The sequence below is a fragment of the Microtus ochrogaster genome, unplaced genomic scaffold, assembly GCF_000317375.1.
Source record: "Microtus ochrogaster isolate Prairie Vole_2 unplaced genomic scaffold, MicOch1.0 UNK73, whole genome shotgun sequence".
NCBI classification, from domain to species: Eukaryota; Metazoa; Chordata; class Mammalia; order Rodentia; family Cricetidae; genus Microtus; species Microtus ochrogaster.
Genome location: NW_004949171.1, coordinates 1,768,901 through 1,796,112, shown reverse-complemented (window position 1 = coordinate 1,796,112; position 27,212 = coordinate 1,768,901). Strand labels below are relative to the sequence as shown.

Sequence of the window (27,212 nt, the reverse complement as noted above, 5' to 3'; positions counted from 1 at the left end):
CTCGTTCCAAAGCATGGATTGGAAGGGTCGTGCTCAGATAGAGACAAAAGCCAGGTTGCACATGGGGTGGACTCAGATCCTCCCTCGATAGCAGCCAACGAAGTTCTTGGCAACTTAGGCTCAGCTCCATATTTGTCAAGAGCACAGGCAGGCCTGTGACAGGAAGTAAGAACAGCTGTTCCCAGTGCCAGCATCCACGCACCAGTCCCTGCACAAGGTCTGCTTCTAATCAACTTTCTCTCGGCTAATAAAACGGCTCAATCAAGATTCTTCAACATGGTGGGATGTAGGATCAGAGCTGAGGCCAGATCAGGGTGTGAAAAGATTGTGGGGCCACAGAATTAGGGAAAAAATGGGAGTTGTGGTTCTCACCATTGGAAGCCGCCTCCAGGAGCTGAGGCCCCAACTCCGGGTCAGCACCCGAGAGGACAGTAAGGCAGGGAGGTGGAGACTGAGTCTCAGATGGTGTACTTGAGTTCAAACTCTCTATCTCATTCTTTTCTTTCTCTGCTTCTTGCTCCTCCTTCTCTTTCCCCTCTTCACTCTTGTTTTCCTCTGTCTTCTGCTCTTTTGTTTGGCCATTGGCCTTGTTTCTATCCTCTTCTTCTTCTTTGTCTTCTTCTTCATCATCACCTTCGTCTTCTGTTTCATCCTCCCTGTCTTGGTTTGTCATATGGTACTTTGCTGGGATGGAAAGATACAAAAGAGTGTTCCTTAGACGAGGAGCTTGTTTTCTGAGGAGTTCTGGTTACCCAGGGGAGGATTCATGAGTGGAGGTCTAGGGGAAGACAGTTCAGGAAGACTCAGTTTTCACATCTGAAAAATTGGGTTGATATTAGTGATATCAACTAATATTGTAGTTGCTCTGGAGATTATGATAATACACAGTACGAACCAGCACGTGACAAGCAATAAATGCTGGGTGTCATCATTACTCTAAATTCTAAGGAAAGGGCTAGTCATCTCTAAATTTTGACTCCTTTTCTGCCCGTTCTATGGGTTGGTTAGAACCCTTATCTTTTTTTAAAAAAAAAAACAAAAAAACATAAGCTATTTTGGCAGTAGTAACTAAATAGAAATGTCCTCCCTGATAGGGAAATTGGTGCCTGGAGCAGTGGCTTGTAAGTGAAGGGCTATAAACTATTACACTAGAAAACTCATGGCTGTGATGTTGTAGACCACAAAGGAGGTCTGAGGAACAGCCATTCCCTTCCCAATCCCTTTCCTCCTGCAAGAAACTTTCTAGGTTCCCTTACAAGTAGAAGTTGCTTAGGCCTACAGTTTGTTGCCTTCATTTTCTCTTGCTAATAAATTCCTGCAAATTTAGCTGTTTAAGTCATCATTTATTATCCTTAAGTACTGACGGCTAGAAGTCCAGCACAGCTAGATTCTCTGCTCAGCCACACACTGGGCTTACAAGGTCTCATCTGGGGCTGGACGCTCTTCTTCAGGCTCAGTAGATTATTTGCTGTTTGGTTGTTTTTTGTTTTTTTTTTTTTTTAAGATAGGATCTTGTGGTTTCCAAACTGTTGGGCTCAAGCCATCCTCATGCTGTGACTTCTTGAGTATCTGAGCCCATAGATGTGTACCACTGAGTATCTGAGCGTCCAGCCCCAGATGAGACAGGCTCCAAAGTACAAACACTGTCTCGAAAAAACAAAACAAAAAAAATTCTGGATTTGAATTTTTTTCTTTTCTTTTTTTTTTTTCAAGACAGGGTTTCTCTGTAGCTTTGGAGCATGTCCTGAAACTAGCACTTGTAGACCAGGCTGGCCTCAAACTTACAGAGATCCACTTGCCTCTGCCTCCCGAGTGTTGGGATCAAAAGCGTGTACCACCACAGCCTGGCTAAAGATGGTAATCTTGGATTTGAATATTTCTATGATCAGTTTTAAGTTTTTCTAAGGTCTGTATCAACAATCAAACCAACTTTTAAAGAGATAAAGCAAGAATTATTAAAATGATAATAGTTCGTCAGTCCCAGTTTAGTTGTTCCATTTTTAAATCATGCATTACATAATCATGCAGTGACTTAGCTTCCTTTATTGTAACTGTGTTTCCCATTTATTTATTTTTGTTTCCCATTTTTTACGTGGAAAAAAGCTCTCTCTTTTAATTAATTCCTCCTTTAAAGAATTCCCAATTTTCTCACCAAATCTTCCACCAATGATGATGAAGGTGTGAGGCTTATTGCTGCTGCATAGAACAGTGAAAGCCTGACTGCATTTTAAGGCTGTTACCTAGTTTGGCAGTAGCCCAAGAAGGGGTTCAGGGACAGCCTGCCAGTTGAGAAGAAAGAAAAAAACTAGCCAATAGGGCTGTGTGTAGCTCTGGTCTGTGCAGGTAGCTGCAAAGCAACAGGCAAATGGCTCTTTTTGTGAATTTGTACCCCAAACCCTGGGTGCCAGATGTACCATGAATAATAAAAAAATAGAGACTGGGATTCAAGTTGAAGATCAGAAAAGCAAACTGGCCATCCACTGGCTCTTACCTCCACCTCAGACCAAAATGGACGATCATGCCTCCATGAATCTCAAACTGAGGCTGAATTTGAGACCTGTCTCCTCCTGTCTTATATGCCTCCCTAGTACAGGTTTCAAAGGCATGCAGCACCACTGCCCAGCCTCTATGGCTAACTAGTGTGGTTGCTGGGATTAAAGGTGTGTGCCATCACTGCCTAGCCTGAATGGCTGACTATTATGATTGCTTTGCCCTCTGATCTTCAGGCCATCTTTATTTATAAAACACAAATAATATATTACTATATTACAAATAATATAGGTCCCTTATTCAAACATAGCCAATGATATTATTTTCCAAGAATTTCTGAATGTTGTATTAATTTGGGTAATAAAATATTACCCAAAATTATAAGTTTCAGTTGCAAGCAAAATTTCCCATGGTGTTGAGTAGAGCAGAGAAGTGGAAAATCATGGCTTGGCTAGCTGTGTAGATTTAGGGCCATTGTAACATGAGCTAAAACCAATTAGACAAAAACAGTAAATGAGAACAAATTTATTAATATAATTCAGGCTGGTAAAATATATGTGTTAGCCATAAAAACTCAGTATCTCTATCATGAAAGGGCAGATCATAGGAAGTTGAGAGTGCTGGGGAGCTCAGACACCCCAGAAGCATAATGCCATATTCATGCCTACCTCTGCTCTCTTTAGGTGGTGCCAACAACATGTTCTGTTTCTGAGGTAGTGGGTTCAGCCAGGCAAGGGCCTGGTTGCTAGGGTCAAGCAGCAGAGGCCAACGATAACTTCTGTAGTAGATGTGGCTTCGCAGCAGCAGGCCTAACAAGCGGGCTGACCTCGCTTGGGGCTTCAGGTCTCTGTCCCACTCCTGCTGTTCAGATCCACAGCTCAGTAAGGTCAAAATCCTGAAGGGAGTACATGTGGGCACCAGAGGGTTCTTTGGTGGCACCCCAACAGATTTCTGTTTCAGTGTCTGTGCCACATCATCCGGCTCCAGGGCTTCCTCAAAGCCCTGACACAGAGACAGCCATTTTTCCAACAATTCTTGGCGCCGCTGTGGTGGGAAGGGACCCAGATAGACAATAGCAGCTGAACACAAGAGGGCATCTCCAAACACAGTCTTGCAGTTATTCTTCATCTTCTGGTGTGGAGAGGTAACCACAACATGAATAGACAGTAAGGTAGGGAGGCATGTGGAAGGGCAGACAGAAGGTTATCAAGGGGAACAAGGCAATGCATAAAGTATGGAGAGGGAGGCATGGAAGAACAGAAGAAGCAAGGCAGATGGTGGGCTGTACAATGAACTGGGCGAGAGACATTTGGGAAGGGCTTGTTACCTGGAGCTGTTTGGTCCACATGTGCATGGGTGTGAGCAGTGCAGACTTCATAGGCCATTTGTGATACTGTCCACATTGTGCCTGATTGAAGGTCTCCATGACAAGGTTATGAGAGGCTAGGGCATCTTCTAGCTTCTTCGTAAGAGACAAAATTTGCTCCAGCAGATCATGGGCCTGAAACTGGAACTTGCCTAGACGGACCTGCTCCCGAGCCAATGTTGCCTCCACCTGCCGCAGCAGCAGGCCAGTGGGCAATCCCCGGCGCTGTGCCAGCCCGTAGCGCAGAACAGCCCAGAGCCAAATGGCCAGGTTTGCTGCAGGGATGCTTACTGACCTCAAGGCTGCATCTCTCATACCTGGAGCTTTCAGAGCTTGGTTTAGCTTTATCAGCTCTGAGTCAGTCAGCTTCTCCTTGGGGAAGAATATCAGTTCCTGGGAGGACGTGTGTTAAGAGGAAGACATGATTGGCCTTGACTCAATGGGCTAATCCTGCCCAATTCTTCCTTTATGTGACCCCTCTCCTTTTATGGTACCTCATCTTCCCTACCTGATAAAAATCTTCAGTACATAACAGCTGCTTGGCATTGGCCCATCCCGTCTCATGGTGAAACAATTCACACAATGCATCCGTCACCTGGACTACAGAGTCTGGAGGGGCTCGATAGCTTCTTATCTCCTCAAAGTCAGCTACCTGCAGCTGGCTCAAAGGACCTAGAAATGCCTTGCCCATCTAAATGAAAACAGATGCATGCTGCAGAGATCCTGCCATGTTCTGCTCATTCTTTAGGATGTTTCCAAGAGAACTCATCTCTCTTAAGGCTCCTCATGAGGGTCCATTCCCAAGCCACCCTATAACCTTGTCCTCCCTGCCAGAGCCCTATTACTCACCCTACTCCGTCCTCTGACTATCCTAGGAGTGGTTGTTCTCTCCCCAGAAGAGCAGGCAGCAGGAAGAACCTACCTGCTCCAGGAAAGCCTCCTGTTGAGCCTGGAGGGCATTTTGCTGCTTGACAAGATTTTCAATGAGGCTCTCCTGGTGTTGGCATTCTGCCATCTTCTGCTTGTATAGGAGTTTGCTTTCCTCGAGCTGGCTTTGATACATCCCAACATTCTGTGAACAGAGGTCCAGACCTAGCAGCTCCATTCCCTGGGCTGTATGAGACTACCCTCACAGATAGCATGAATGTAACAGAGTGGTCAGACTCCCAGTAGTCCATAAGAGCTTCTGCTCTGGGTCTGTGATTTATACATCTGACAGCAGAACCTTAAGTGTATGTGTGTGTGTGGGGGGGGGATGCTTTTCCTGTTGTCTGACTTCCATACAAGTAACTCCAAAAGCTCGTGTAACTATTCTGCCACATCTCTTCTCTTCCCAACTCCTTAGCAACAGTTGTTGGAGAACACTGTCCCTCCCTCTGGAAGCTGTTTCCTTCCCTGGCCTTTCTTCTTTTGCCATCCCTAAACTACTTCCTTCAGAAATGTTTTCAGGTCCCCATTTATTCTCATCCTACACTTTTTTGTTTGTTTTTTGTTTTTCACAACAGGATTTCTCTGTGTAGTCCTGGCTGTACTGGAACTTGCTCTATAGACCAGGCTGGCCTTGAACTCAAGAGATCCGCCTGCCTCTGCCTCCTGAGTGTTGGAATTAAAGGCACGCGCCACCACCACCCGGTCCTCATCCTCCACTTCTGTACATCCTTAACATCACGGTTTTGATCCATTGTACTATTGTAGTAGTGTATTACTATACCATATCATTATTCTAAAAACTCAAATCTCTCTATAGCCACATTTCTTCCCAGCCTTACACTATGTGTCCACATACTTAACATTTCATGCTCAACCTCTCCAACTCTAAAAATCTCTAAAATGAATGTGTTCATGACTCCTTACCTGTCTTACAATTTTACTCCCTTCCCTGTGTCCTTTTTCCAAAAAACTCTGACAGAATATACTCAGATTGCTCACAGAAGAAATCTCGTTGCTACCCTTGGTTCCATCTCTTCTATCTCCTCAAACCTAGCTCAGTTTTTTAGACCTTTTCATTATACCTCTTGAATGTTTCTTATCTCCATTCCCATTCCCAATGTCTGTTGACACTTAGAATCTCTCCTGAAATGCATACCACTTTTCCAACTGGTGCTTTGGTTTCTTCTCTTATTCCCTTCCTCCAATTATTTGCCATAGGGCATCCTAATTGGTTTTCTTTAAGTGACTCTCATTGTCTTTGTGTCTGACCACTCGCCTTCTTGGCTGCTCCTCTTCCCAGGCTCGTCATTTTATTTCCCTGAGCGCCACACTCCCCAGACATTCCTGACTTCAGTTCTAGTGTGGGGAATGATTTCTAGTCTATGTCTCTTCACTCACACTGATGCTTCAACCCAGATGTTCTTCCTCTCCACCTCCTTTTATACATGTCCAAATATTACCTAGGGAACAACTGCATTGTTGTTTACATTTTAAAGGAATTTTGAACATCTCCCTTTGCTGTGGGATAATGCTTTTGTACACTGTAAAGATTTGTCACTCATATTGGTTTAATAAAAACATTGATTGGCCAGTAGCCAGGCAGGAAGCATAGGCCAGGCAACCAGGGAATTCTGGGAAGAGGAAAGGCAGAGATTCAATCACCAGCCAGACACAGAGGAAGCAAGATGAGAATGCCTCACTGAGAAAAGGTACCAAGCCATGTGGCTAAACATAGATAAGAATTATGGGTTAAATTGTAAGAGCTACTTAATAATAAGCCTGAGCTAAGAAGCCAAACAGTTTATAATTAATATAAGCCTCTGTGTGTTTCTTTTGGGACTGAATGGCTATGGGATCAGGCAGGACAGAAATACTGTGTACACATCTCGTTCTACACATGTTGTATTATATACTGAGACTTCCTCCTCTTCCTTTTCCTCCCCTTCCTTCCATTCCCCTTTCTTTCCTCTCTGAAAAACTCTTCTTGGTATATCTTAGAGCACTCTGGACTTTCTCTTTTATAATATAAATAACTGTTTGAAATTGCAGAGACAAATCTAAACTATGTCCCTTATGTCCCTTAGCCTCTTTGGATTTCTGTTTTCTCATCAGTAAATCGGAAAGAACAGTTGCTTCCTATGCAAGGAATGTATTAATATTTTTATCTACCCATCAGTCTATTCATCTATTTACATGTAGATATAAACACAAATATAGACATAAACTTTGAGGGCCTGGGCAAAACTTATAGAGTTCAATTAATTTTGTTGGTGATACTAATGAATAAATGAACTAATTGAGTATGAGAAAGGGGAAAATTGGAGGAAACCAGACTGTTTCTGGGGATTTGGCTTAGATGATTAAGGGAATGATAGTGTCATTTGTTGAAGTGGGAAATACTAAAAGGATGTATTATTAAGACCATTTAGTGAATGACCACATAACCCCTGAAACTATACATATCTCTTAGCTATATTTGGAGCTTCCTATATTATGATATAAGGAAACAAGAAATAACAAGACTTTTCAATAAGATCACTAATTTGTGATAGTGTTTATCTTGAGAAAATGTAGGACCCAAGGCAAGACACTAGAATTTAGGAAATGTAAGAAAAGAGACCCTGTTTATTTTGAACTTTCTACCAGCCTTCATTCCCCATTTTGAAACTCATCTGAGTCTTGAAGTTGAACCTGGTCAGCATAGGATGACCAGGATAGGAAGAAGGCACCAGCACCTTGAGAACTCCATGGCCCCAATTTACACAGAACACTATGGAATTTATGTAACATAGGGAAATACTCTGCTCACATTGATATGAAGAGGCCGTCTAGGTACGAGAAGTTTCAAGGGCTGAAAGCTTGCTAGAACGTTGAGCAGACTACCTAATTGAGAATGGGACACCAGTTCACTACTTAGCAGCTAGTCCTCAACCTTTTTCAAAGACTCACATGGTGTAAACTAAGCAAGGTACTGTTTCAAAGCCATTGTAATAAAAACAAAACTTCTCCCTGGTTTGTAAAAACACCTCAAGTGCAGCATTTGGCTCTGAAAGAAGTAACAACTCCCACCCCCACACTAGTTTTAACACAATATGAGAGGTTTATTTATTCAGAAATGATTGGCTCTGTATATCAAAGCAAAAAGATTAGTGTTTGGACCAGAAAGGAACTGCATTTGGGTTAACATTCAAGTGGAGAGAGGAGATTGATGAGCAAGTGGAGCATGTGTGGGAAGAAGTGGGGGGACAAAGGAGATGGCTCTTGGAAATACCCAACAGCAGAAGTCAACTAAAGAAATTTAGGACACCAAAGTCTGATATACCACTTAAATATGTTTCTGTTTCTTTTTCTGCAGTGTATGTTTCCCCTCTATTTTCATTTCTCATCCACATTTTCTCATTGTTCACCACAGTCTCATATATTTGGTGTTTTTTTTTTAAAGTTCAAAACAAAGTGATATGAAGGGAAAAGCAGATGACTCAAGAGGGTAAGGAATCCCAAGATCTCAGAGGCATACCAAACTGTATTGAATCAAGGCAGTCAAGGCATCCCAGGAGCAGACACTTGAGATTTCTGTGTTAGAAAAGTATATCTTGTCAAACTGTATCATGGGAAACTTTGGGCCCTGGGCTCTAATGGAAGAGACAGCAGGGATCAGAGTGACCCTCCATGGAAAAGAAGACTCTAAGAGAAACAAGAATCAAGATTCACTTATGTTGATTCTGCCCCAGTCCCTTTTTGTTTTCTTGTTTTGACACAACTGTGCAAATCTCACAGTCTTCTCCCTCTTTACCTTATAGGAGCCTTTTAGCCGCATTTCCAGGTCACTTAGCAGGTTAGTTTGGGTGCTGTGCCTCTCAACCAACAGCCTCAGAGTCTTTAGGGCAGAGTGGATACTGGAAACACAATATGCCAGTGAGTGGACTCAAGAGAGTGGAAAGAAGTAGATTGCAGGGATGGGGATGCTTACCGCCGGGCCTTCATTCTCATCTTCAGGACCATCTGCTGCTGCAGCAGCAGGAACATGTCCAAGAAGTCCAGGAATGTCTTAGGCGTGACAAGTGGCAATGCAGGGCAAACATGCTGATGATAACAGGCAGATGAAAGGTGGATGAGAGCCATGATTTTGGCCACATTAGGAATGAAGGCCTTGATATCTGGGCACTTTAAAGAGCCTGAAATGGATATAGTTTTAGTCTGGCCTTGTAGGATTGAAGAGGAATGAGAAAGGAAGGAAAGCAGAAAATATCAGTCAGAAAGCAAGGAGAGGAAGGAGAAGAGAGGATGGGAGAGACTGCCCTGAGCAGTAACTCTCTCTAGCTGGTTGGGGTGAGTGGTAGGAGCAAATGGAAAGTGGCTCACCATCATCAAGAGGTAGACTCTGAGCATCCTCTAGATGGTATTGGGCAATCCTGACGAGGGAAGCTTGGTCCCAGGGTTCATAGCGGTCAACATTGGCAATGGTCAGTTGAAGGAGCTTCAGGAAAAGAGTGGAGGGCAGCTGCTTTTGGGCTTGGTCATCTCCCATCAAGAAGAACATGTGCAAGTTGCTACATACTTGCTGGTAGAACCTGTAAGTCAGGGACTCAGCTGTCATCTTTCTTTAGACCTATTTACATAGCCACCCCACCCTTTAGCTGTCTCATGACGGCCTAAAGATTTTCTCTTGTCCTTTTAGCCAGGAAACAGTAAAACAGAGCTGAAATGGATGGATTCTGGGCCTTACCTATGCAATACTGTGTCCTTCTTAATGATGGGTTTGACCACAGGGTTCTCCTTGGGGAGATGTTCTTCGATGTTATCCAGATCTGCCTCTGTGTACTGGTCAGGAAAGCTACCTGAGGTTGCCAGGGCCACCAGCCGGTGAAAGATAGCAACATTCACAGTCTCAGGCACCAGAAGAGCCACTGGCTGGTTTAATACTCCAGCACACCAGCTGGCATCTCGGAGACACTGGAAAATAGCTTCCTCGGACTCAGATGGCAGGTGAAAGAGGTGAGCCTGACAAATGCTAGAAGCCAGACTGATGGCTGTATGGCGCCCAGTACCCCGAGTCACTGAGAGCAGCAGGCCATGCTGCCGATGCCTAGCCAGAACTCGGACCAGGCGGGCCACATGCTGGGTCATCATGTGGCCCTGAGTGAGGTGAGGGTTCAGCTTCAGGCGGACAGCTGAGGCAGCCAACTGCTTTTCCAGAGTTTCCCACTGCCGCTCCAAGTACAAGTTGGGGCTCTCGGGGTTAGATCCTAGTGTAAGTTCCAGACTGAACACTAGGTCTGAGGGCTTCTCCTGGGGATAGAACAACAGCACAGGTAGCAACAAGGGTAAACTAAAGTCCATTTGGGTTGCTGTCTGCCACTCACTCTTGGGTGTCTCTGACTGGAGCTTACCAAAAGAAGCTGTTATCTCTTCCTCCTGCTCTGCCATCTGACTTACACTTCCTGTGTTCTTGTTTACCAGTCTTAGGGGTAATGGTGCTAGACTGCTATCACCGAGGAATGAGCCTGTGGTGACCTGAAGACCATACGGGTCCTCTTCTTCCTCTGATTCACTGTCACTGCTGCTTAGGTCCTCCCACTGGGCTATTTCTCCTTCTGATTCTACTTCGGGCACTTTTTCCTCCTCCACTTCCTCCTCAAAGTCCTTGACCAAGGGCTGAGACTCTGGCCCACAACAGAAGACACTCTGAGCTATTTCTAGAAGCAGCTTAGCACAATGGGAACGTTCCCTATCACTGTTCAGCCGGTCACAAAATGTCCTTTGTGCCTCATGTAACCAAAGACGCACCACAACGCGCATGGACATCATAATAGTCAGGCGAGTTCCACGTAGGCCGGACACCCGGCGCAGATGCTCCTGGTGATGAAAAGAATCTGCAAAACCTCGTGAGCCAATTCTGGTAGGCAGCAGCTGCAGGCTTTCCAGAATGTGGCTCACAGAATGCAGGGAAAAGCGGTAATGTGGGCGGAGAGGGGAAGGCATGAAGCAGTTGCACACAGCCTCCCAAGCCTCCACGGAAGCTCTGACAAGGGCTCTTGCCAGAGTGTGCTCCCGCTCCACAGAGGGGAAGCGCTCCAGCCAGGCTTGGATACTAGGTACATGCCTTCTCAAAAGGCTGTCCTGGCTCATGTTGTCCAGGGCCAGCACTGTGAAGAGTCGGAAGAGACGTGGACAGAGTGGGCGCTCAGAGTAGCCTGGCACTGTAGCAGTGGCAAGGAAGTTGACTGTAGGCTGCAGCGTCTGTAATTCCAAGGTGTTTCGAGTGTAGATGGTGCCTTCCATTGCCTGGCGCAGAGTCTCCAGCACTGGCTGGCAGCTCTTCTCTGGGTCTGTAAAACATTGAGATGAGCATTGAAAGGCATTTGCAAGTCCACACGGAAGTACCCAGTGTACATCCTATCCCTGCCTCCTCTCTTTCCAGCACACAGATTATTCTGTGTGCCTGATGATTTGGCACTTGGTAACCTCTGAGCAAGTTGCTCTCTCTCCACACATTCCTAAGTGAAATATGTCTTCTCTCTCCTCCCTTAGATCCTACTTACTCATTGCCTAAAGGAAATGAATACTGTAAGATTTTTTAACTGAGATGTTAGAAACCGAGTCAGATCCCAGTTAGAAAGTACAAATCATGTCATCCGCAAAGTACACCCTCCAACCCGAGGAGCTGCCTGTAGGCTGTGCAGTATGCTCCTGGTTCCCAGCTTTTGTGAGCTGTCACTCATGTTGGGGTGGGCTTTAGTGATGCAGCTGTCTGTTCTGCTCCTGTAAGTAACCCCTCACCCATATCCCTCTAAGTAACCCCAATAAATCTCATTGGTTTACAAAAAAAAAGTACAAATCATCTTCATTATAAAACGCACAGTTATATCACACCTATGATTTGATCCAGTCATGGTGGTACATACCTATTGTCCCAGCACTTGGCAGATAAAGACAGGTGGATCAAGAGTTCAAGGCCACCTTTGGCAACAATGGCTTCAAGGTCAACCTGGACTACAGGAGAACTTGCCAAAAAAAAAAAAAAAGCCAGGGAGATGGCTCAATGAGTATGACTGCTAGCCAAGCAAGCCTGACAACTAGAATCCAATCCCCATGTCAAACAGCCAGGTGTATCCCAGCACACCTACTGAGAGATGGGAAGTAGGAACAGCAGAATTTCAGGGAAGCTGTAGGCCAGCTAGCCTGGAGTACATAACACAGCATTGAAGCAAGAGAGATCCTGCTGCCTTAGGAAGGAAAGAGAGAGCCAGTTCCTCAAAGTTGTTTCTTGACCCTATACACATGCTGTGGCACAAGGTGCACCTGTACACACACACCCCACAACTAAATAAAATTTTATATGACTTTAATATGTGATTTACAAGAGAGAGGCAAGGAAAATGAGGATGGAAATGGGAAGGGAGTTGAGAACAAAGTATAAAGACACATATGTATAAAATACCATAACAAAACCCATTATTTTATATCCTAATATAAAAACATTAAAGAGAAAGATGTGATTTACAGCCAAATATATATTTAAACATATGGTGGAGTCCTAACTGCGGACACCTCTGTAAGCCACCATTTCAATGCTACTGAGATTTTATCAGCCCTGAAAGCTCCTTCGTGCTCCTCCAATCATCCTGCCCCATCTATGACATGCAAACAGTGCTCTACAGTCACCCCCACTCCGTCTACCACCATGCAGACATTACTCTAGAGTCACCCCTGTCTACCACCATGCAGACATTGCTCTACAGTCACCCCCACTCCGTCTACCAATGTCTGTATGACATTGCTCTCTAAACTGAGTTCTACCACTGTCAACTATGCCCCTTGTATAAATGGAATCATATAGTAGATACTTGGTCATACTGTTTTCTTTCACTTTGCCAGCTTTTGACAGTCATATATTTTTATATAACAGTAATTTGATATATTATTATACAACATATAATATTCCATTACAAAAATGCCACAATTTGTAGATCCATCAGCACATGAAGGGGTATTAGGTTAGTTCCAGGCTTTGGCTTTTCTAGATAATGTTTATCCATGCATTTTATTTAGGGACACGCGTTTGATTTTTGCCTCAGGCAAATACAAGAAAACAACAATCTTGTAATACAGTTTCTTATTTCTCCCCACTTTTCCTTCTACCTGCATTCAAGGGGCATAGTTGGCAGTGGTAGATGGCGTTGGCAGTAGCTTTCCCCTCATTTCCTCCTCCCAGCTCCTCACCAGAACTAGCCAGGTGCAGATCTTCCATCAGGAAAAGGAGTGAGCCTTTGGAATCCTGGTAATACCCCAGGAATGAGCCGGTGGCTTGTGTTTGACCGTGGACCCCTCTGCTCAGCACGTGACGAAGGTGGGCAGAACTTAAAGCAGAGTGAATGGGGCTGTGGATGGAAGGGTGACTTGGCTCCACTAGCACCTCCACAAAAGCTGACTTCCCTGTGGCTATCTCTCCAGCAAGCAGCACTGGCTGTCCATCTGATAGAAGCAGGTTCACCACATACAAAAGCCGTTCGGTCTGCAGGGTTGGATCAGGGCTTACTGTGGCAGCTCCAAATTGGACAACAGTCAAGCAGAAAATTAGTTCTAGGGAAATTGTCTTAAAGCTGTTCTTGTTTGTCTATTTGTTTTTCAAGACAGGGCTTCTCTGTAGCTTTGGAGCCTGTCCTGAAACTAGCTTTTGTAGACCAGGTTGTGCTTGAATTCACAGAGATCCGCCTGCCTCTGCCTCCCAAGTGCTGGGATTAAAGGCATTCGCCACTGTCACCTGGCTCTTAAAGCTGTTCTTAAAGAACAAATCATGTATTCTTGTAATTGTGAAAACACCAGAGTATGGGAACTTCTGGGCCTCAGGAGGACCTCAAATGTGGGCCACCCTCTAGCATAGCTCCTTAAGCCTCAACCCAAACTATTTCCCCACTATCTCCATACCTGGGAAGAGGGCTGGAAAGTACCCAGGTTTCCTTTGACACAGCTGCTCAGGTACTGGCCAGCAAAGGGGACCAGTGTTCCATCTTCAAGGTTTACATGTAGATCAAACACCAAGGCTGAAGGAGGTGGCTCAGGGTAGTTGGATAGGGAACTAATAAAATCCCTCATGAAGTTATCAAAGAGAGGCCAGTGCCTGATCAGAGGACACATAGGTAAGAGTCAGATAGTCATAAAAGTTCCATCTATGACTTTCATATACTCCACCATATCCCCACTGTAATGTTCCATGAATTTTAATCACCACAGACCAGTCTACATCAGTTCTTTCGTACACTATACCTCCCATTCTTGTGGTACCTGGATGGAAGGTGTGCTCCAAAGCCCCAGATTGTGGCGAAAAGAAAGCTGCTGATAGCCAGCAAATGTCTCCTCTGCTTTTTAGTCATGCCGTCGCTGTCAGACTGGACCCTGCTTTTTGAAGATTTGAAGCTTTGTGTTGCAAGATCGCTGCCACTAAAGTTCTCTGCAATGGTCACCATGGTCAGAATAGGAATCCATCGAAAAAGAAGATGGAGGGGAAAACAGAAGTTGGCTGCATTACTTCTCTCCACTTTTGGTTCCCTGAACCAGCTTCACCGAAGAACCCATGCTTCTCTGCCTCAGATGTCACCCAGTTCTCCTCAGGATCCCAGCTCTCTCAAAAGCCAACCTTTCTACCTCCCTACCTTGAACACGTGGCTTCTCCTCTTCATATAAGCGTAGATGGGGGTCAAGCAGAGCACGCAAGATGCGGGCCAGGCTGGCAACTTCCGCCACACCTGGGCAAACAGTCTGATGCCCATGTACCTGTAGCAGAGAACTGGCACCTATGCGGGTAAGGAATCTGAGCATTGCAGGCACCAGTACTTCAGCTAAGCTGTTGAGCTCAATGACTGTCTCTTGCTGCAGATGGTATTCATGAGGCAGGGATGCCATCAAGACATTAAGCATGCACTGCCATGTCTGCTCCCCACAACACCAGACTAGAGCGCACCGGCCTACCACTGTAGGAGACATGCCTGCTGCCTCTGCCACCTCCATCAAGAAAAAGGTACTCAGGGGTCGTGCTATCTGTTGACCATTAGGGAGACTCAGCTGGGGAGGGTCACTTAGGAGACAAGTGATGGAGTCTATCCATGTAGGATTAGGGGTCCCATCACATACTATCCATTGTTGGATCCTTGTGACTTCCTCTGACTGCTCTTCTGAGTTCACATTCTTACAATGAGGGGCAGCATGAAGAAGCTTGGGGAAGATGCCATAGTGCCAGGAGGGACCCTCTGACCACCCTAGGAATTCTTGGGAGCTGAGCACGCTAGGATATAAGTGGGCAATTTCCACAGACTGGAAACCCTGGGTTGAGGTTTGTTCCATGGCTGCCAGCCGATTCTGAATCTTAAATAAGCTCTTCCAACAACTACTCTTGCCACTGCCTGCAGGGCCCAAGAGCAGAATACCAGAGGCCCGGCTCAGGGCCTGACTGAGCTGCTCCAGAGACATTAATACGTTAGGGGTGGGAAGCAGGCCTACCTGCTGGAGTTCTTCCACCACTACAGACCTCATCAGTCTATGGGTCACAGGTTCCGCCAGCATGTGACTAGCGTTAGGGAAAATCCCACAGAGCAGCTCTCGGAGCTTTTGCAGGCGGAGCCCATCAAGGATGCTGAACAGCGGGGAGTGCAGCAGGGCTTGCAGTAGGGCAGCCTCCTCAGGCGCAGCTAGGTTGTCTGGCTGCTCGGAATTGTTTTCCTCCACAGGTGCATTTAGCGTCTGTACTGTATCTTCCAGCACCTGCTTGAGCAGTGACAAGCGGCAGGGCAAGGTCCCAGACACTAGCTCACGCTCTAAGGAGAATAATTTGGATAGCTGAGTAGCCATTCGGGAGGCATCCTTCACCCCTGCTCCCAGCAGGTAAACTTCTGCCACTCGGTGCAGGTCAGGCAGTGCCAAGGCCACAGGACGCAGTAGCAGGTGCAGATTGGCAGGCACATCAGGGCTCAGGGCATGAAATGTCAGGAAACAGCCATAGCCAAGGCGCATGAACACATGGTGCTTCTCAAAGAAACCAGCGCCAATGAATAGGGGCTTAGTAGGGTTTATGGTACTGATGTTTTGGGAAGCTTTCTGGTACAATGGAGCATAAAGATGGTGTAGTTCATCCAGACGCTGGCCCAGGGCAGAGAGCAAGCTAGGAGGCAGTTGGTGAACGTTCTCCAACAGCAGCCAGGCTCCACCCTGAAGGGCACCATTCAAATAATTGCTCAGACATCGGAACTCTATCTGGGGCAAGCAGGGCATCATTACCAGTTGGCGGCCCAGGGCCCATGACAGGCTATTTACTGTTTCTGACTTGCCCAAACCATCTCGGCCAAGTAGGGTCCCACAGGCCACCTCCTCCATGGCCAATAAGAGAACCAACACTTGCCGCTCATGCATCAGGCTGGGTAGAGGCCCCAGTTTGGGTCCCAGATACTCATAATTGTATATGAAGGACCGGCCAAGCACATCTATCCAGCATACAGCTGGTGACAGAGAGGGCTCAGCAGATGCAACAGTCTTAAGATACTGCACGGGCCCCTTGGGGTTTGAGTGAGATGAACCCAAGTGATACTTAAGTTGGCGGACCCAGTGGAAGTCTGTCAGATCGCTGACCCGGTGCTTTCCCAGGAGCTGTGCTACATCCCGATGATTCACTGCCATGACCAGCAGGGTACTGAATAGGCTAGTCTGGCGAACAGAAGGCAGAGGGTGCTCACCCTGGGAGCTCCTCTGAGATCGTATAAACTGCACCAGCACTTCCAGCTTGTGTACATGTATGGGAATCATCCGCATGGTCCCCCACTCAGACAGAAGCTCCTCCATCTCAGCCCGCCACACTATCTCCTCTGCCACCAGTATGCACTGCCATGGAAAAGCCTCCACTGCATCTAGCCAGTGCTGGACATAGAGCTGCATGGGCACCTTTCTCTCTTGAGGCAGTGCCTTCAGTGCCTTAACTAGGGATGGGCCTTGAGCAAGGCGGGTGGCGACACAGCTCTGCAGCAAGTTCACGATTACAAAACGCAGACACTTCTCCAAAGAGGCTAGCCACTTAGGAAGATCTGGGTGTAGAGGAAGAGGACCCTGAAGCTTCACTTTCTCTCCACATGCCCCTAGCACAGCAATTGTCTCCACTGGAGTCTGTGTACTCGAGCTTGGCTCCTGGTCATTCTTGCTTTTCTCATTAATTGGGTTGGACCTGAAGTCCACAGCTTTAATGTGAGGAAAGCAGCGCTGTGCCCATGGTTGAGCCTCACAGGTCTCTAGAGGGGCAGCAAGCAGGGCCACCAGTTCACTGTCACTGAGGAAGAAAAGGCGGGGGAAGTGGGAACATACCCCATAGAGGACATCCTCCAGAGCCATGATGATGGCCTCCAGCTCCACAGATCCTGCTTTAAGTAGTTGTTGTAGATGCTGACCTTGAAAGTAAGGGCTCCTCTTGGCATTGGGCACTATTAGTGACAGAACCATTGGGTCAGCTACAGAGATTCGCATTAGGGTCCGATACTGATCATCCATGACTTTGAAACGGGCATTCTGTGGTGAGAAAGGTGGTAGTGAGGGTAATCTGACAGCTCCACTCTTCCATCCAGAGCCCTGACATTCAGGAGCTCTTGCCCACCTTCTTTAACTCCCTTCCCTACCAGCTCAGCACCAGGAAACTGGATCTTCATCTCATGTAGAACTTTATTTAGAAAAATCCACTTCTGCTGGAAAGCCACCCACACCTCCAGTAGGGCACCTGTGTAAACAGTCAGAAAAATACTTGAGGGAAATGGGTTCTAACACCTTCAAGGGGGGTCTAGCATACACCTGACCTCTCCTGTGACCCACTAGCCCCAACAGAAACATACTGCTCAGAAGAACCCAAGGATCTGATTAGAGGAAGTAAAGCAGTCACTAGAAATAAAGACCTGGTCACATCAAGCCAAGACGGAGCCTGGAAAGTCCTTATTTTGTCCTTCACATCTTCTATCCAATGTCCCCCTGCTACCCTCATACCTCTGGGACAGTCTACATTAGGTTCCATCCATCTACTAGAACACTATACTTACCTAGGCTGTACATGATGGACACCCACTCTAAAGCTATTTTATTCAACTCTCCTGACTTTTGGATGGCTAGGATCTTGAATAGTGCCTGAAGACTGTTCTGGATGGCATCTTGCAGGCTGCTGTAGTCTTAGGAAGAAAAATATGTGCTGTCAAAGCTCAGCTAAGCTGATATCATTCTATGTGACTCAAGGGCAGGGACTGGGGCAGGAAAGAACACATCTTGACCTTCCAGGGAAGGCAATCACTTTAAGACCCTTTCTGTCTTCAGAGATAGAGCTGATATGGTAGAGAACTGAGACCTTAAAACAGGCACTATGGGTATAGATGCTAACCCAGCAGATTTCTCCTGCTAGATACTGTCATTCTTATCTACTTATACAGGCGTTCTTTAATATGCCAGAGCTTCATCCTAGAAAGACACCTCATGGCTCCAAGTCCCTACATAGTATGTTTGCATCAAGAAGGCCTATTCTGGGATGACTGGGATCCTGGGAGACCAAAATTTTCTCACATGATCTTAACACGGGGCTCCTTGGGGGTCACGTAAAGAATTAGCTTGTATGAGGCCAGGCCTGGTACAGCATAGACACTAGATTAACAACAGAATTTAGAGAGATTGGTTTGGATAGATGTAGGACTCTCTAAATACTCATGTTTGAAAGAAAATACACAGTATCTACATCTCAGAGTATCTCTAGAGAAAACAATATTGGAACAGTTTGGGTCCTCTGTTTTATCCCCCTTTAAATGATCTCTAGAGGGTGGGGAAGCATCTGTTGTGCTTGTCTAAATAATGTAGAGCAGAGTACAAATCCCCATAGCTATCTGACAGTTCAGATGCCATATTTCCTTTATATACCCACACAGACTTGAGATTCTCATCTGATCTTGGGAAGGTTAAAACAGGTTACGTGAAATCTTAATCTAGCTATGTCTGCCAATACATTATATATTTTAAAAGAACATTTTCTTGGGGGATATTTTGGATGTTGAACTATCCTTTTCATGTATGTCCTTCCTAATTTTGATAAGATTCGAAAATGGAGATTGAATGATTAGTAGTGTCATTAACCCTATAATAACATGTCTTCCTGTGGTAAGAGTTAAAACCTAAGTTTTCATCTTCTTGGCTCATTCAGGCAAGTGAAGTCACTAGTTTCATGGTGTATGGCCACCATAAAATGTGTCCTTGACGAATATACCCAGAGCTGATACAGAATCCTAGTATAGAGAAAGGACAAAACTGTAGGGAGAAATGTCAAGCATACAATATTCTGTGTGAATTAGAGCCAGTGGGAAAGTTGAACAGAAAGTAGGTTAAGGACTGTGACCTCAAATGAAGATTGGAAGAGTCCATTTGGTACCTGAAGTTATATTTAGAGGTAATTTAAGAACTAAACTTCACAAAAAATCCATATTTTGTACTTCACTAGTTTTTAAAATTACTTTAGTAGCAAAGGAATCTAAGGGCATATGGGAAAGCCGAATACAACAAAGAAGCAGATTGACAAACTGTGGGTCAAACATGAACAAAAAAGATCAGCATTAATGTGCTTGTCCAAAGTGGGAAGAGAATGTCCTTTGAATCATGGTATGAGTATTAACTACAGATGTCTGGTCTTAAAATCAATTTCAGTCAACACTGAAAATGATTAGTCCTAAATAAGAGAGGTGGGAACAAGAATTCCATGTGAAAATAGATAGGAAATGTATTCCAAACCAAATAATGAACATGGATGCATGATAAAGATAAAGAAAAGACATATACTGTAGGACAACGGTCTTGTACCCTGAAAAGATTTGTTATTTGTATTGGTTTAATGAAACGCTGATTGGAAGTATAAGTGGGGTGGCCAGAACAGGAGAATTCTGGGAAGATGAAAGACTCAGTCTGTATTCGTTACCCAGATGCCAAGGAAGCAAGGTGAGAATGCCCCACTGATAAAAGGTACCAAGCCACGTGGTTAACACATATAAGAATTATGGGTTAATTTTAGATGTAAGAGTTAGCTAAAAATATGGCTAAGTTATTGCCCAAAGCAGTGTTGTAATTGATACAATTTCTATGTTATTATTTGGGTCTGGGCAGCCAGGAAACAAATGAACAGTCTCTGTTTACAGACATATGCCATATCCTCTCTTCTATGACAAATTTACACTACCTATACATTTTTCCCAGACAGACTCATAAGTAGCCCAACTGCATCTACTCTTCATTCTCCATTGCTACCATTCTAGTGTGGGCTATTACTGCTTTTCACTTGTGTTACACAAGTTGTCTCTTAACTGATCTTCCTTTCTCTATTCTTTGCCTCCCAATTCCCTGTGTTGAATTAAACTCTGACTTTATCAATTTCCTACAACAAAATATTCTCTATGATTTAAATATTACTGAATAATTTCTTTTGTAAACTGCTCGTGCCTATTTCTTCTTCCAAGTAGTCTTTGGATTCTATCTCAGTAAGTTGGAAGGTCCTCTAGTGGATTTTCTCCTTTCTATCATAGATATACTGACTGTATTAATCAGAAGTTTCATTGCTATGATGAATTACCTAGTACACACAACTAAGGAGGGATATATTCATTTTAATTCACAGTCTCAAAGTTTTTGCCAATCATGGAGGAGGATAAACTTAGCAGTTTACATCATTGTGGCCAGGAAGCAGAGAAAAGGGAAAATGGGAAGAGCCAAAGCAAGATATGACTCTCAAGAACACCCCCCCCCACTGAAGTACTTCCTCCAATTAGGCCTCATCTCCTACTTTTTTACCACCCAACAATGCCATCACATTATGAATCCATCAAGAGACTAAAGCCTTAGGATCCCAAACCCTCAATACATGAGCATGAGGGAGATTTGCAAATCAAACCACTACAATGGTACTGTCTAATGATCAAAATCCAACAGAAGTGTATAAATCTCAAGCTATTATTTAGAATACACCAACATTTTTGCTCCAAAATAAATTGTATGCCTGATTAAATGCAAGTTAAATGAGCTAGCTTGAAAACCTTTTTGTGTGAGTTCTGTCCCAGTTTTAATTATATAATCTAATAAAATAACTACTGGAGTATGTGTGAGAAAGGGTTTCTGTTGTTAAGGAAACAATATAAGGTAAAGGCAAGCTAATAAAAAGCTCTTGTTCTTAGAATAAAATGTTAGCAAACAATTTAGCTAAAAGAAAAATCTCAAGTCCTGGCCAGGCAGTGGTGGTGCATGTCTTTAATCCCAATACTCAGGATGCAGAGGCAGGTGGATCTCTATGAATCTGAGGCCAGCCTGGTCTGCAAGAGCTAGTTCCAGGATGGGCTCCAAAGCTGCACGGAGAAACCATGTCTCAATAAACCAAAATCTCACGTCCTAGCTAGTTAGCTAGCTACCTATCATGATTACATATTTAACTAATTTCTTGAGTTCTCTGATACCAATTATGTTGAATAAGAGAATGTCTCCTCTATCAGCAGTTCCCAACACATCTTCTTATACTTTTTGTCATAGTTAGCTTCAGATCTTAACTAGACACATTTGGGAAGAAGGGACTTCAGTTAAGAAACTACTTTCATCTGTGGACATTTTCTTGATTACTAATTGATATAGGAGGACCCCTTCCACTGTAAGCAGGCCATACCTAGGCAGGTAGGCCTTAGCTATATAAGAGAAGTAACTAAGTAAGCCAGAGGAAGCAAGCCAGTAACAATCATTCCTCTGTGCTCTTTGCTTCATTTCCTGTCCCAGATGCTTGCCTTGAGTTCTAGTCTTGGCTTCCCATGATGATGGACTGTTACCTATAAGACAAATAAACCCTTTCTTCCCCTAAGTTGTAAAAGTGCTGCTCCCTATGTGGAATGTTTTTCTCACATTGCAAGTCTGACAAACTTACTTTTTCAAAAGTTAGCCTGAGAACACTGTCTAAAGTGGTACTTCTCTTAATAACCCTGGTTCTTTGAGCTGGTCTTCTCTTTCCTACTGCCCTCAATATCGTAGTCTATCATGCATTTAAACGTATGATATTGGCTGGGTGATGTTGATGCACATCTTTAATCCCAGCCTTAGGGAGGCAGAGGCCAGCAGATCTCTGTGAACTTGAGGACAGCCTTGTCTGTCTACATAACTAGTTCTAGGACAGCCAAGGCGACATAAAGAATCCTCATCTTGAAAAAAAAAACAAAAATAAATAAATGAGAGGGGGAGGAAGAAAGGAAGGAAGGAAGGAAGAAAGGAAGGAAGGAAGAAAAGAAGAAAGGAAGGAAGAAAGGAAGAAATGGCTGGTGTTCTTGGTCTCTCTCACTGTGCTGTAAGTTTGAGGGATACAGGACTGTATCTGTTAATCTCAGAGTGCCATGTGTTTGGCACAAAGAAGGTCCATGCATTCAATGTGAGAATAAAAGAACAAATGCTTCTTTGTCTTTCAACAAGTGGCCAATCAGCAGACATGCATATCTTCATGAAGATCCTGATGGGCAAGACCATCATCCTCAAGACTGAACCTGGTGACACAATGGGAAATGTCAAGGCCAAAATTGAAGACAAGGAAGGCATCCCACCTGACAAGCAGTGGCTGATGTCACCAACAAGTAGCTGGAGGATAGCCACACCCTGCCTAACTACAACATCCAGAAAGTGTACACCCTGCACATGGTGACATCATTGAAGTAGCCCTTAGTGAGCTCACCCACAAGTACAACTGCCACAATCTGCCACAAGTACTAGTCTTCCCTTACCTATTGTCCTCTATATGGTGATCTATCGTGAATTTGAATGTGTGATCAACTGCCACAAGAAGTATAGCCACGCCAACAACCTGTGCCTCAAGAAGAAGGGCAAATAAAGCTGAAGTCCTGCTTGACCCCAAACTCAGGGACCCAATATAGTTCTCTTCTGTCAACTGGGGGGGGGGAGAATAAATGGATGAGTGGGAAAAGGGTAAAATCAGCAGGATAAAATCCAGAGGACAGAGTATTGACAAGTAGAGATAAATAACCACAAAGAATTTCCTTCTCTTTCTTTCTTTCTTTCTTTCTTTCTTTCTTTCTTTCTTTCTTTCCTAAGACAGGGTTTCTCTGTGTAGTCCTAGCTGTCCTGGAACTTGATCTGTAGACCAACCTGACCCCAAACTCACAGAGTTCCACCTTGCTTATTCTAGGATTAAAGGCATGGCATGTACCACCATTACCCAGCTTTAAAAAAAAAAAGACTCAAATTATTCCACAAAAATAGAAACAGAAGAAACATTGCCAAATTCATTTTATGAGGCCATAGTCACTCTGATACCCAAACCACACAAAGACTCAAGAAAGAAAGAGAATTACAAAACAATTTCCCATATGAACATAGATGCAAAAATACTCAATACAATATTCCAAAACGGAAGCCAAAAATATATCCAAAAGATCATTCACCATGATCAAGTTGGTTTCATCCCAAAGATGCAGGGATGGTTCAACATATGAAAATCTGTCAATGTAATTCACCACATCATATAAACAAACTAAAACCACAAAATGACATGATCATCTCATTGGGTGCTGAAAAAGCTTTTAACAAAATCTAACCCCTTCATGATAAAAGTCTTGAAAATATCAGGGATACAAGGGACATACCTAAACATAATAAAATCAAAATAACAGCAAGTCAATAGCCAACATCAAATTAAATTGAGAGAAATCTAAAGCAATTCCACTAAAATCAGGGACAAGACAATGATGCCCACTCTCTCTATCCTACTCAAAAGAATACTTGAAGCATGAGCTAGAGTAATAAGACAACTGAAGGAGACCGGAGGGATTCAAATTGGAATGGAAGAAGTCAAACTTTCTCTATTTTCAGATGATTTGATAATATACATAAGTGACTCTAAAAATTCCACCAGGGAAACTGATAAACACTTTCAGGGAAGAGACTAGATACAAAGTAAACCAAATAAATTCAGTGACCCTCCAATATACAAAGGACAAATGGGCTGAAAAAGAAATTAGGGAAACAACACCTTTTACAATACCCACATGATGTGGGAGACCCCTCTGTGTGCTGTGATTACCATTAATGAATAAAGAAACTGCCTTGATAGGGCAGAACTTAGGTAGGCGGGGAAGATGGAACTGAATGCTGAGAAGAAAAAGGCAGAGTCAGAGAGACGCCATGGAGCTGCCAGAGTCAGACATGGTGAATCTTTGCCAGTAAGCCACTGCCACATGGCAATATACAGATTAATAGAAATGGGTTAAATTAACATACGAGTCAGCCAATAAGAATCTAGAGCTAATGGGCCAAGCAGTCTTATAATTAATACAGTTTCTGTGTGATTATTTCGGGGCTGAGCAGCTGGGAACCAACAAGCAGCTCTCTCTCTTCCTACACCCACATATAACATAAAATATCTTGGTGTAACTCTAACCAAGCAAGTGAAAAACCTGAATGACAGGAAGTTCAAGTCTTTAAAAAAATAATTTGGAGAAGATGTCAGAAGATGGAAACATCTCCCATGCTCATGGATTGGTAGGGTTAACATTGTAAAAATGGCCATCTTACCAAAAGCAATCTATAGATTCAACACAATTCCTATCAAACTTTCAACAAAATTCTTTTTTTTAACTATTTATTTATTTATTTATTTATTTATTTATTTATTTATTTATTTATTTATTATATATACAATATTCTGTCTGTGTGTATGTCTGCAGGCCAGAAGAGGGCACCAGACCTCATTGCAGATGGTTGTGAGCCACCATGTGGTTGCCAGGAATTGAACTCAGGACCTTTGGAAGAGCAGGCAATGCTCTTAACTACTGAGCCATCTCTCCAGCCCAACAAAATTCTTTACAGACCTGGAAAGAACAATACTCATCTTCATTTAGAAAACAAAAAACCCAGGATTGTTTTTAAAAAAAAATCCTATACAGTAAAAGAACTTTTAAAGGTATCACCATCCCTGACATCAAGCTTGTGCTACATAGCTGTAGTAGTAAAAACAACATGATATTGGCATAAAAACAAGCAAGTTGATAAATGGAACTGAATTGAAAACCCAGATGTAAATCCACATAATATGGACACCTGATTTTTTTTGACAAAGAAGCCAGAAATATACAATGGAAAAAAAGAAAGCATTTTCAACAAATGGTGCTGGTCTAACTAGATGTCAGCAAGTAGAAGATTGCAAATTGATCCACATATATCACATTGCACAAAACTCAAGTACAAATTAATCAAAGACTTCAACATAAAACCAGACATACTAAACCTGATAGAAGAGAAAGTGGGGGATAATCTTGAATGCTCTGGCACAGGACATAGCTTACTGAATATAATACTGATAGTACAGGTACTAAGACTGACAATTAATAAATGGAATCTCATGGAATTGAAAAGCTTCAGTAAGGCAAAGGACACTGCCAATAGGACAAAATGGCAGCTTACAGAATGGGAAAATATTTCACCAACCCTACATCTGATAGAGGGCTGACTGCCAAAATATATAAAGAACTCAAGAAACTAGTCATCAAAAAACTAAATAATTTAATTAAAAATGGGGTACAGATCTAAACAGAGAATTCTCCACAGAGGAATTGTACATGGCTAAGAAACACATGAAAGGAATGTTCGATATCCTTAACCATTAGAGGACTACAAGCGACTCTGAGATTCCATCTTACACTTGTCAGAATGCTAAGGTCAAAAATACAAGTGACAGCTCATGCTGGTGAGGATGTGGAGCAAGGGGAACACTTCTCCACTGCTGGTGGGAGTGCAAACTTGTACAGCCACTGTGGAAATCAATATGGCAGTTTCCTAGAAAATTGTGAATGGATCTACCTCAAGACCCAGCTATAGCACTCCCTGGCATATACCTAAAGGATGTCCACCATACCACAAGGGCACTTGCTCAGCTATGTTCATAGCAGCTCTATTCATCCAGCTCAACTCATGTCCATTGCTGCTCTATTCATAAGAGCCAGAAACTTAAAATAACCTAAATGTCCCTCAATTAAAGAATGGATGAAGAAAATGTGGTATATTTACATAATGGAGTTATTATTCAGCTGTTAAAAAAAACCAATGACATGAAACTGGCAGGCAAATGGATGGAACTAGAAAAGATTGTAGGGTTAAGCCAGCCCCTTTAGGGGGTGGGTTTGCCTCGGGCGAATGCGTAGGGATAAATCGGGCGGGCGCATGGGAGGAGGCTTGTCCCTTTTTCCTGCCTCCTGTGAAATGGCTAAGCGGGAACCACAGTTCTGTAAGTTTGTTTAAACATTAAAACTGTATATATTCTTTAATATCTGCCTTGCATTTATTTACGCCGATACATTTGGCGCCCGCCCCATGGGGCTTTGAGGATACCCGCCCCAAATCAGAGCCTCCTGGGGGCAAACGCTCCCAGTGGCACCTCCCCTAGGAGGTCTCCCTGGGCACGCGGAAGCAGCTGAGATTCTGAGCGACTTGATTTTCCCTGGTGCTTGCTAGAGAATCAGGCAGGACGGGAGAGCTAGCACTCCCCGGTGGTTTGAAATTGGCAGCACCTCTGTAACAGCGTGATCAGTCTCTGTTCCCCTCCCACGGCCACTGGCGCTAGGGTCACGTGACAGCGGCCCTGCGAGCCGGCTCAAGCACACCGCCATCCCTTTGATTTGTTCACTTTGGCAGCTTTTCTCTCTGTTCCCTTTCTGGCCCAATTGCTACTTATCAGCCTGGTGTCTGCTCAAATTTTTGTTTTTGAGTCATTTATTTCAGACTTAGGCCACGTGGACTCAAGTGGACTCTTTCGCCACCACTGGCAGGAACCGGTCATTGCAGGTAAAAGAATTTTTTCTTTTATAAATAAAATGTCTGAGAACGTGACTCTTTTAGATTTCAACAGCTTTTTTGAGTGTACCATGTGGGAGATTTTACAGGAGGTGTCTATCACCCCACATCTATGGATATTTCTGGGATTCGTAGTTTTCCTTGGCACTATATGTTTTGACAATAGAAATACAATCAAGTCTCTTAAGACAGAGGTTGAATGTTTAAAAACTATTGAGAATGACACAATCTTCTCAAGAATCAGTTTGAAGTTCTCCAGGAAGAGAACAGATCTTTGTTTAACATGACTCGGTTAACTGAGCAAAATTTAGAAAAGGTACAGGTTGATGTTAAGGAAAAATTCATTACTATGGAAGAAGGAACAGCTGCTTTGGATCGTATATTCCAGCAGTCCCTTTCCATAGGAACTGAAACATTAACTGAGAGAATCAAAACTGCTGAATGTGACAATCGAATTTTGTCTAAAGCTTATGACAGATTGGCGGAAAGATTGTCAATACAAGAAGGCACGGTTTATGCCACAAAAATTATGTCCAAAGATGACAAGTTATCTCTAATGGAC

The 27,212-nt window shown here is 43.8% G+C and overlaps 1 protein-coding gene across 1 annotated transcript in view; it reads right to left on the bottom strand.

The window, feature by feature from the left end:
• The window catches only part of Dnhd1 (dynein heavy chain domain 1), a gene marked incomplete at its 5' end in the record, with an annotated part of 69,555 nt that overhangs the window by 6,156 nt on the left and 36,187 nt on the right, over window positions 1–27,212 (bottom strand). The window contains 16 exons of the mRNA XM_026777573.1: window positions 1–153; window positions 373–684; window positions 3,159–3,621; window positions 3,818–4,249; window positions 4,365–4,547; window positions 4,779–4,928; window positions 8,580–8,682; window positions 8,757–8,961; window positions 9,149–9,357; window positions 9,513–11,115; window positions 13,010–13,301; window positions 13,715–13,907; window positions 14,072–14,237; window positions 14,440–17,329; window positions 17,437–17,534; window positions 17,848–17,973. Coding sequence (XP_026633374.1) covers window positions 1–153; window positions 373–684; window positions 3,159–3,621; window positions 3,818–4,249; window positions 4,365–4,547; window positions 4,779–4,928; window positions 8,580–8,682; window positions 8,757–8,961; window positions 9,149–9,357; window positions 9,513–11,115; window positions 13,010–13,301; window positions 13,715–13,907; window positions 14,072–14,237; window positions 14,440–17,329; window positions 17,437–17,534; window positions 17,848–17,973 — 7,578 coding nt within the window. The remainder of the gene's footprint in view (window positions 154–372; window positions 685–3,158; window positions 3,622–3,817; window positions 4,250–4,364; window positions 4,548–4,778; window positions 4,929–8,579; window positions 8,683–8,756; window positions 8,962–9,148; window positions 9,358–9,512; window positions 11,116–13,009; window positions 13,302–13,714; window positions 13,908–14,071; window positions 14,238–14,439; window positions 17,330–17,436; window positions 17,535–17,847; window positions 17,974–27,212) is intronic.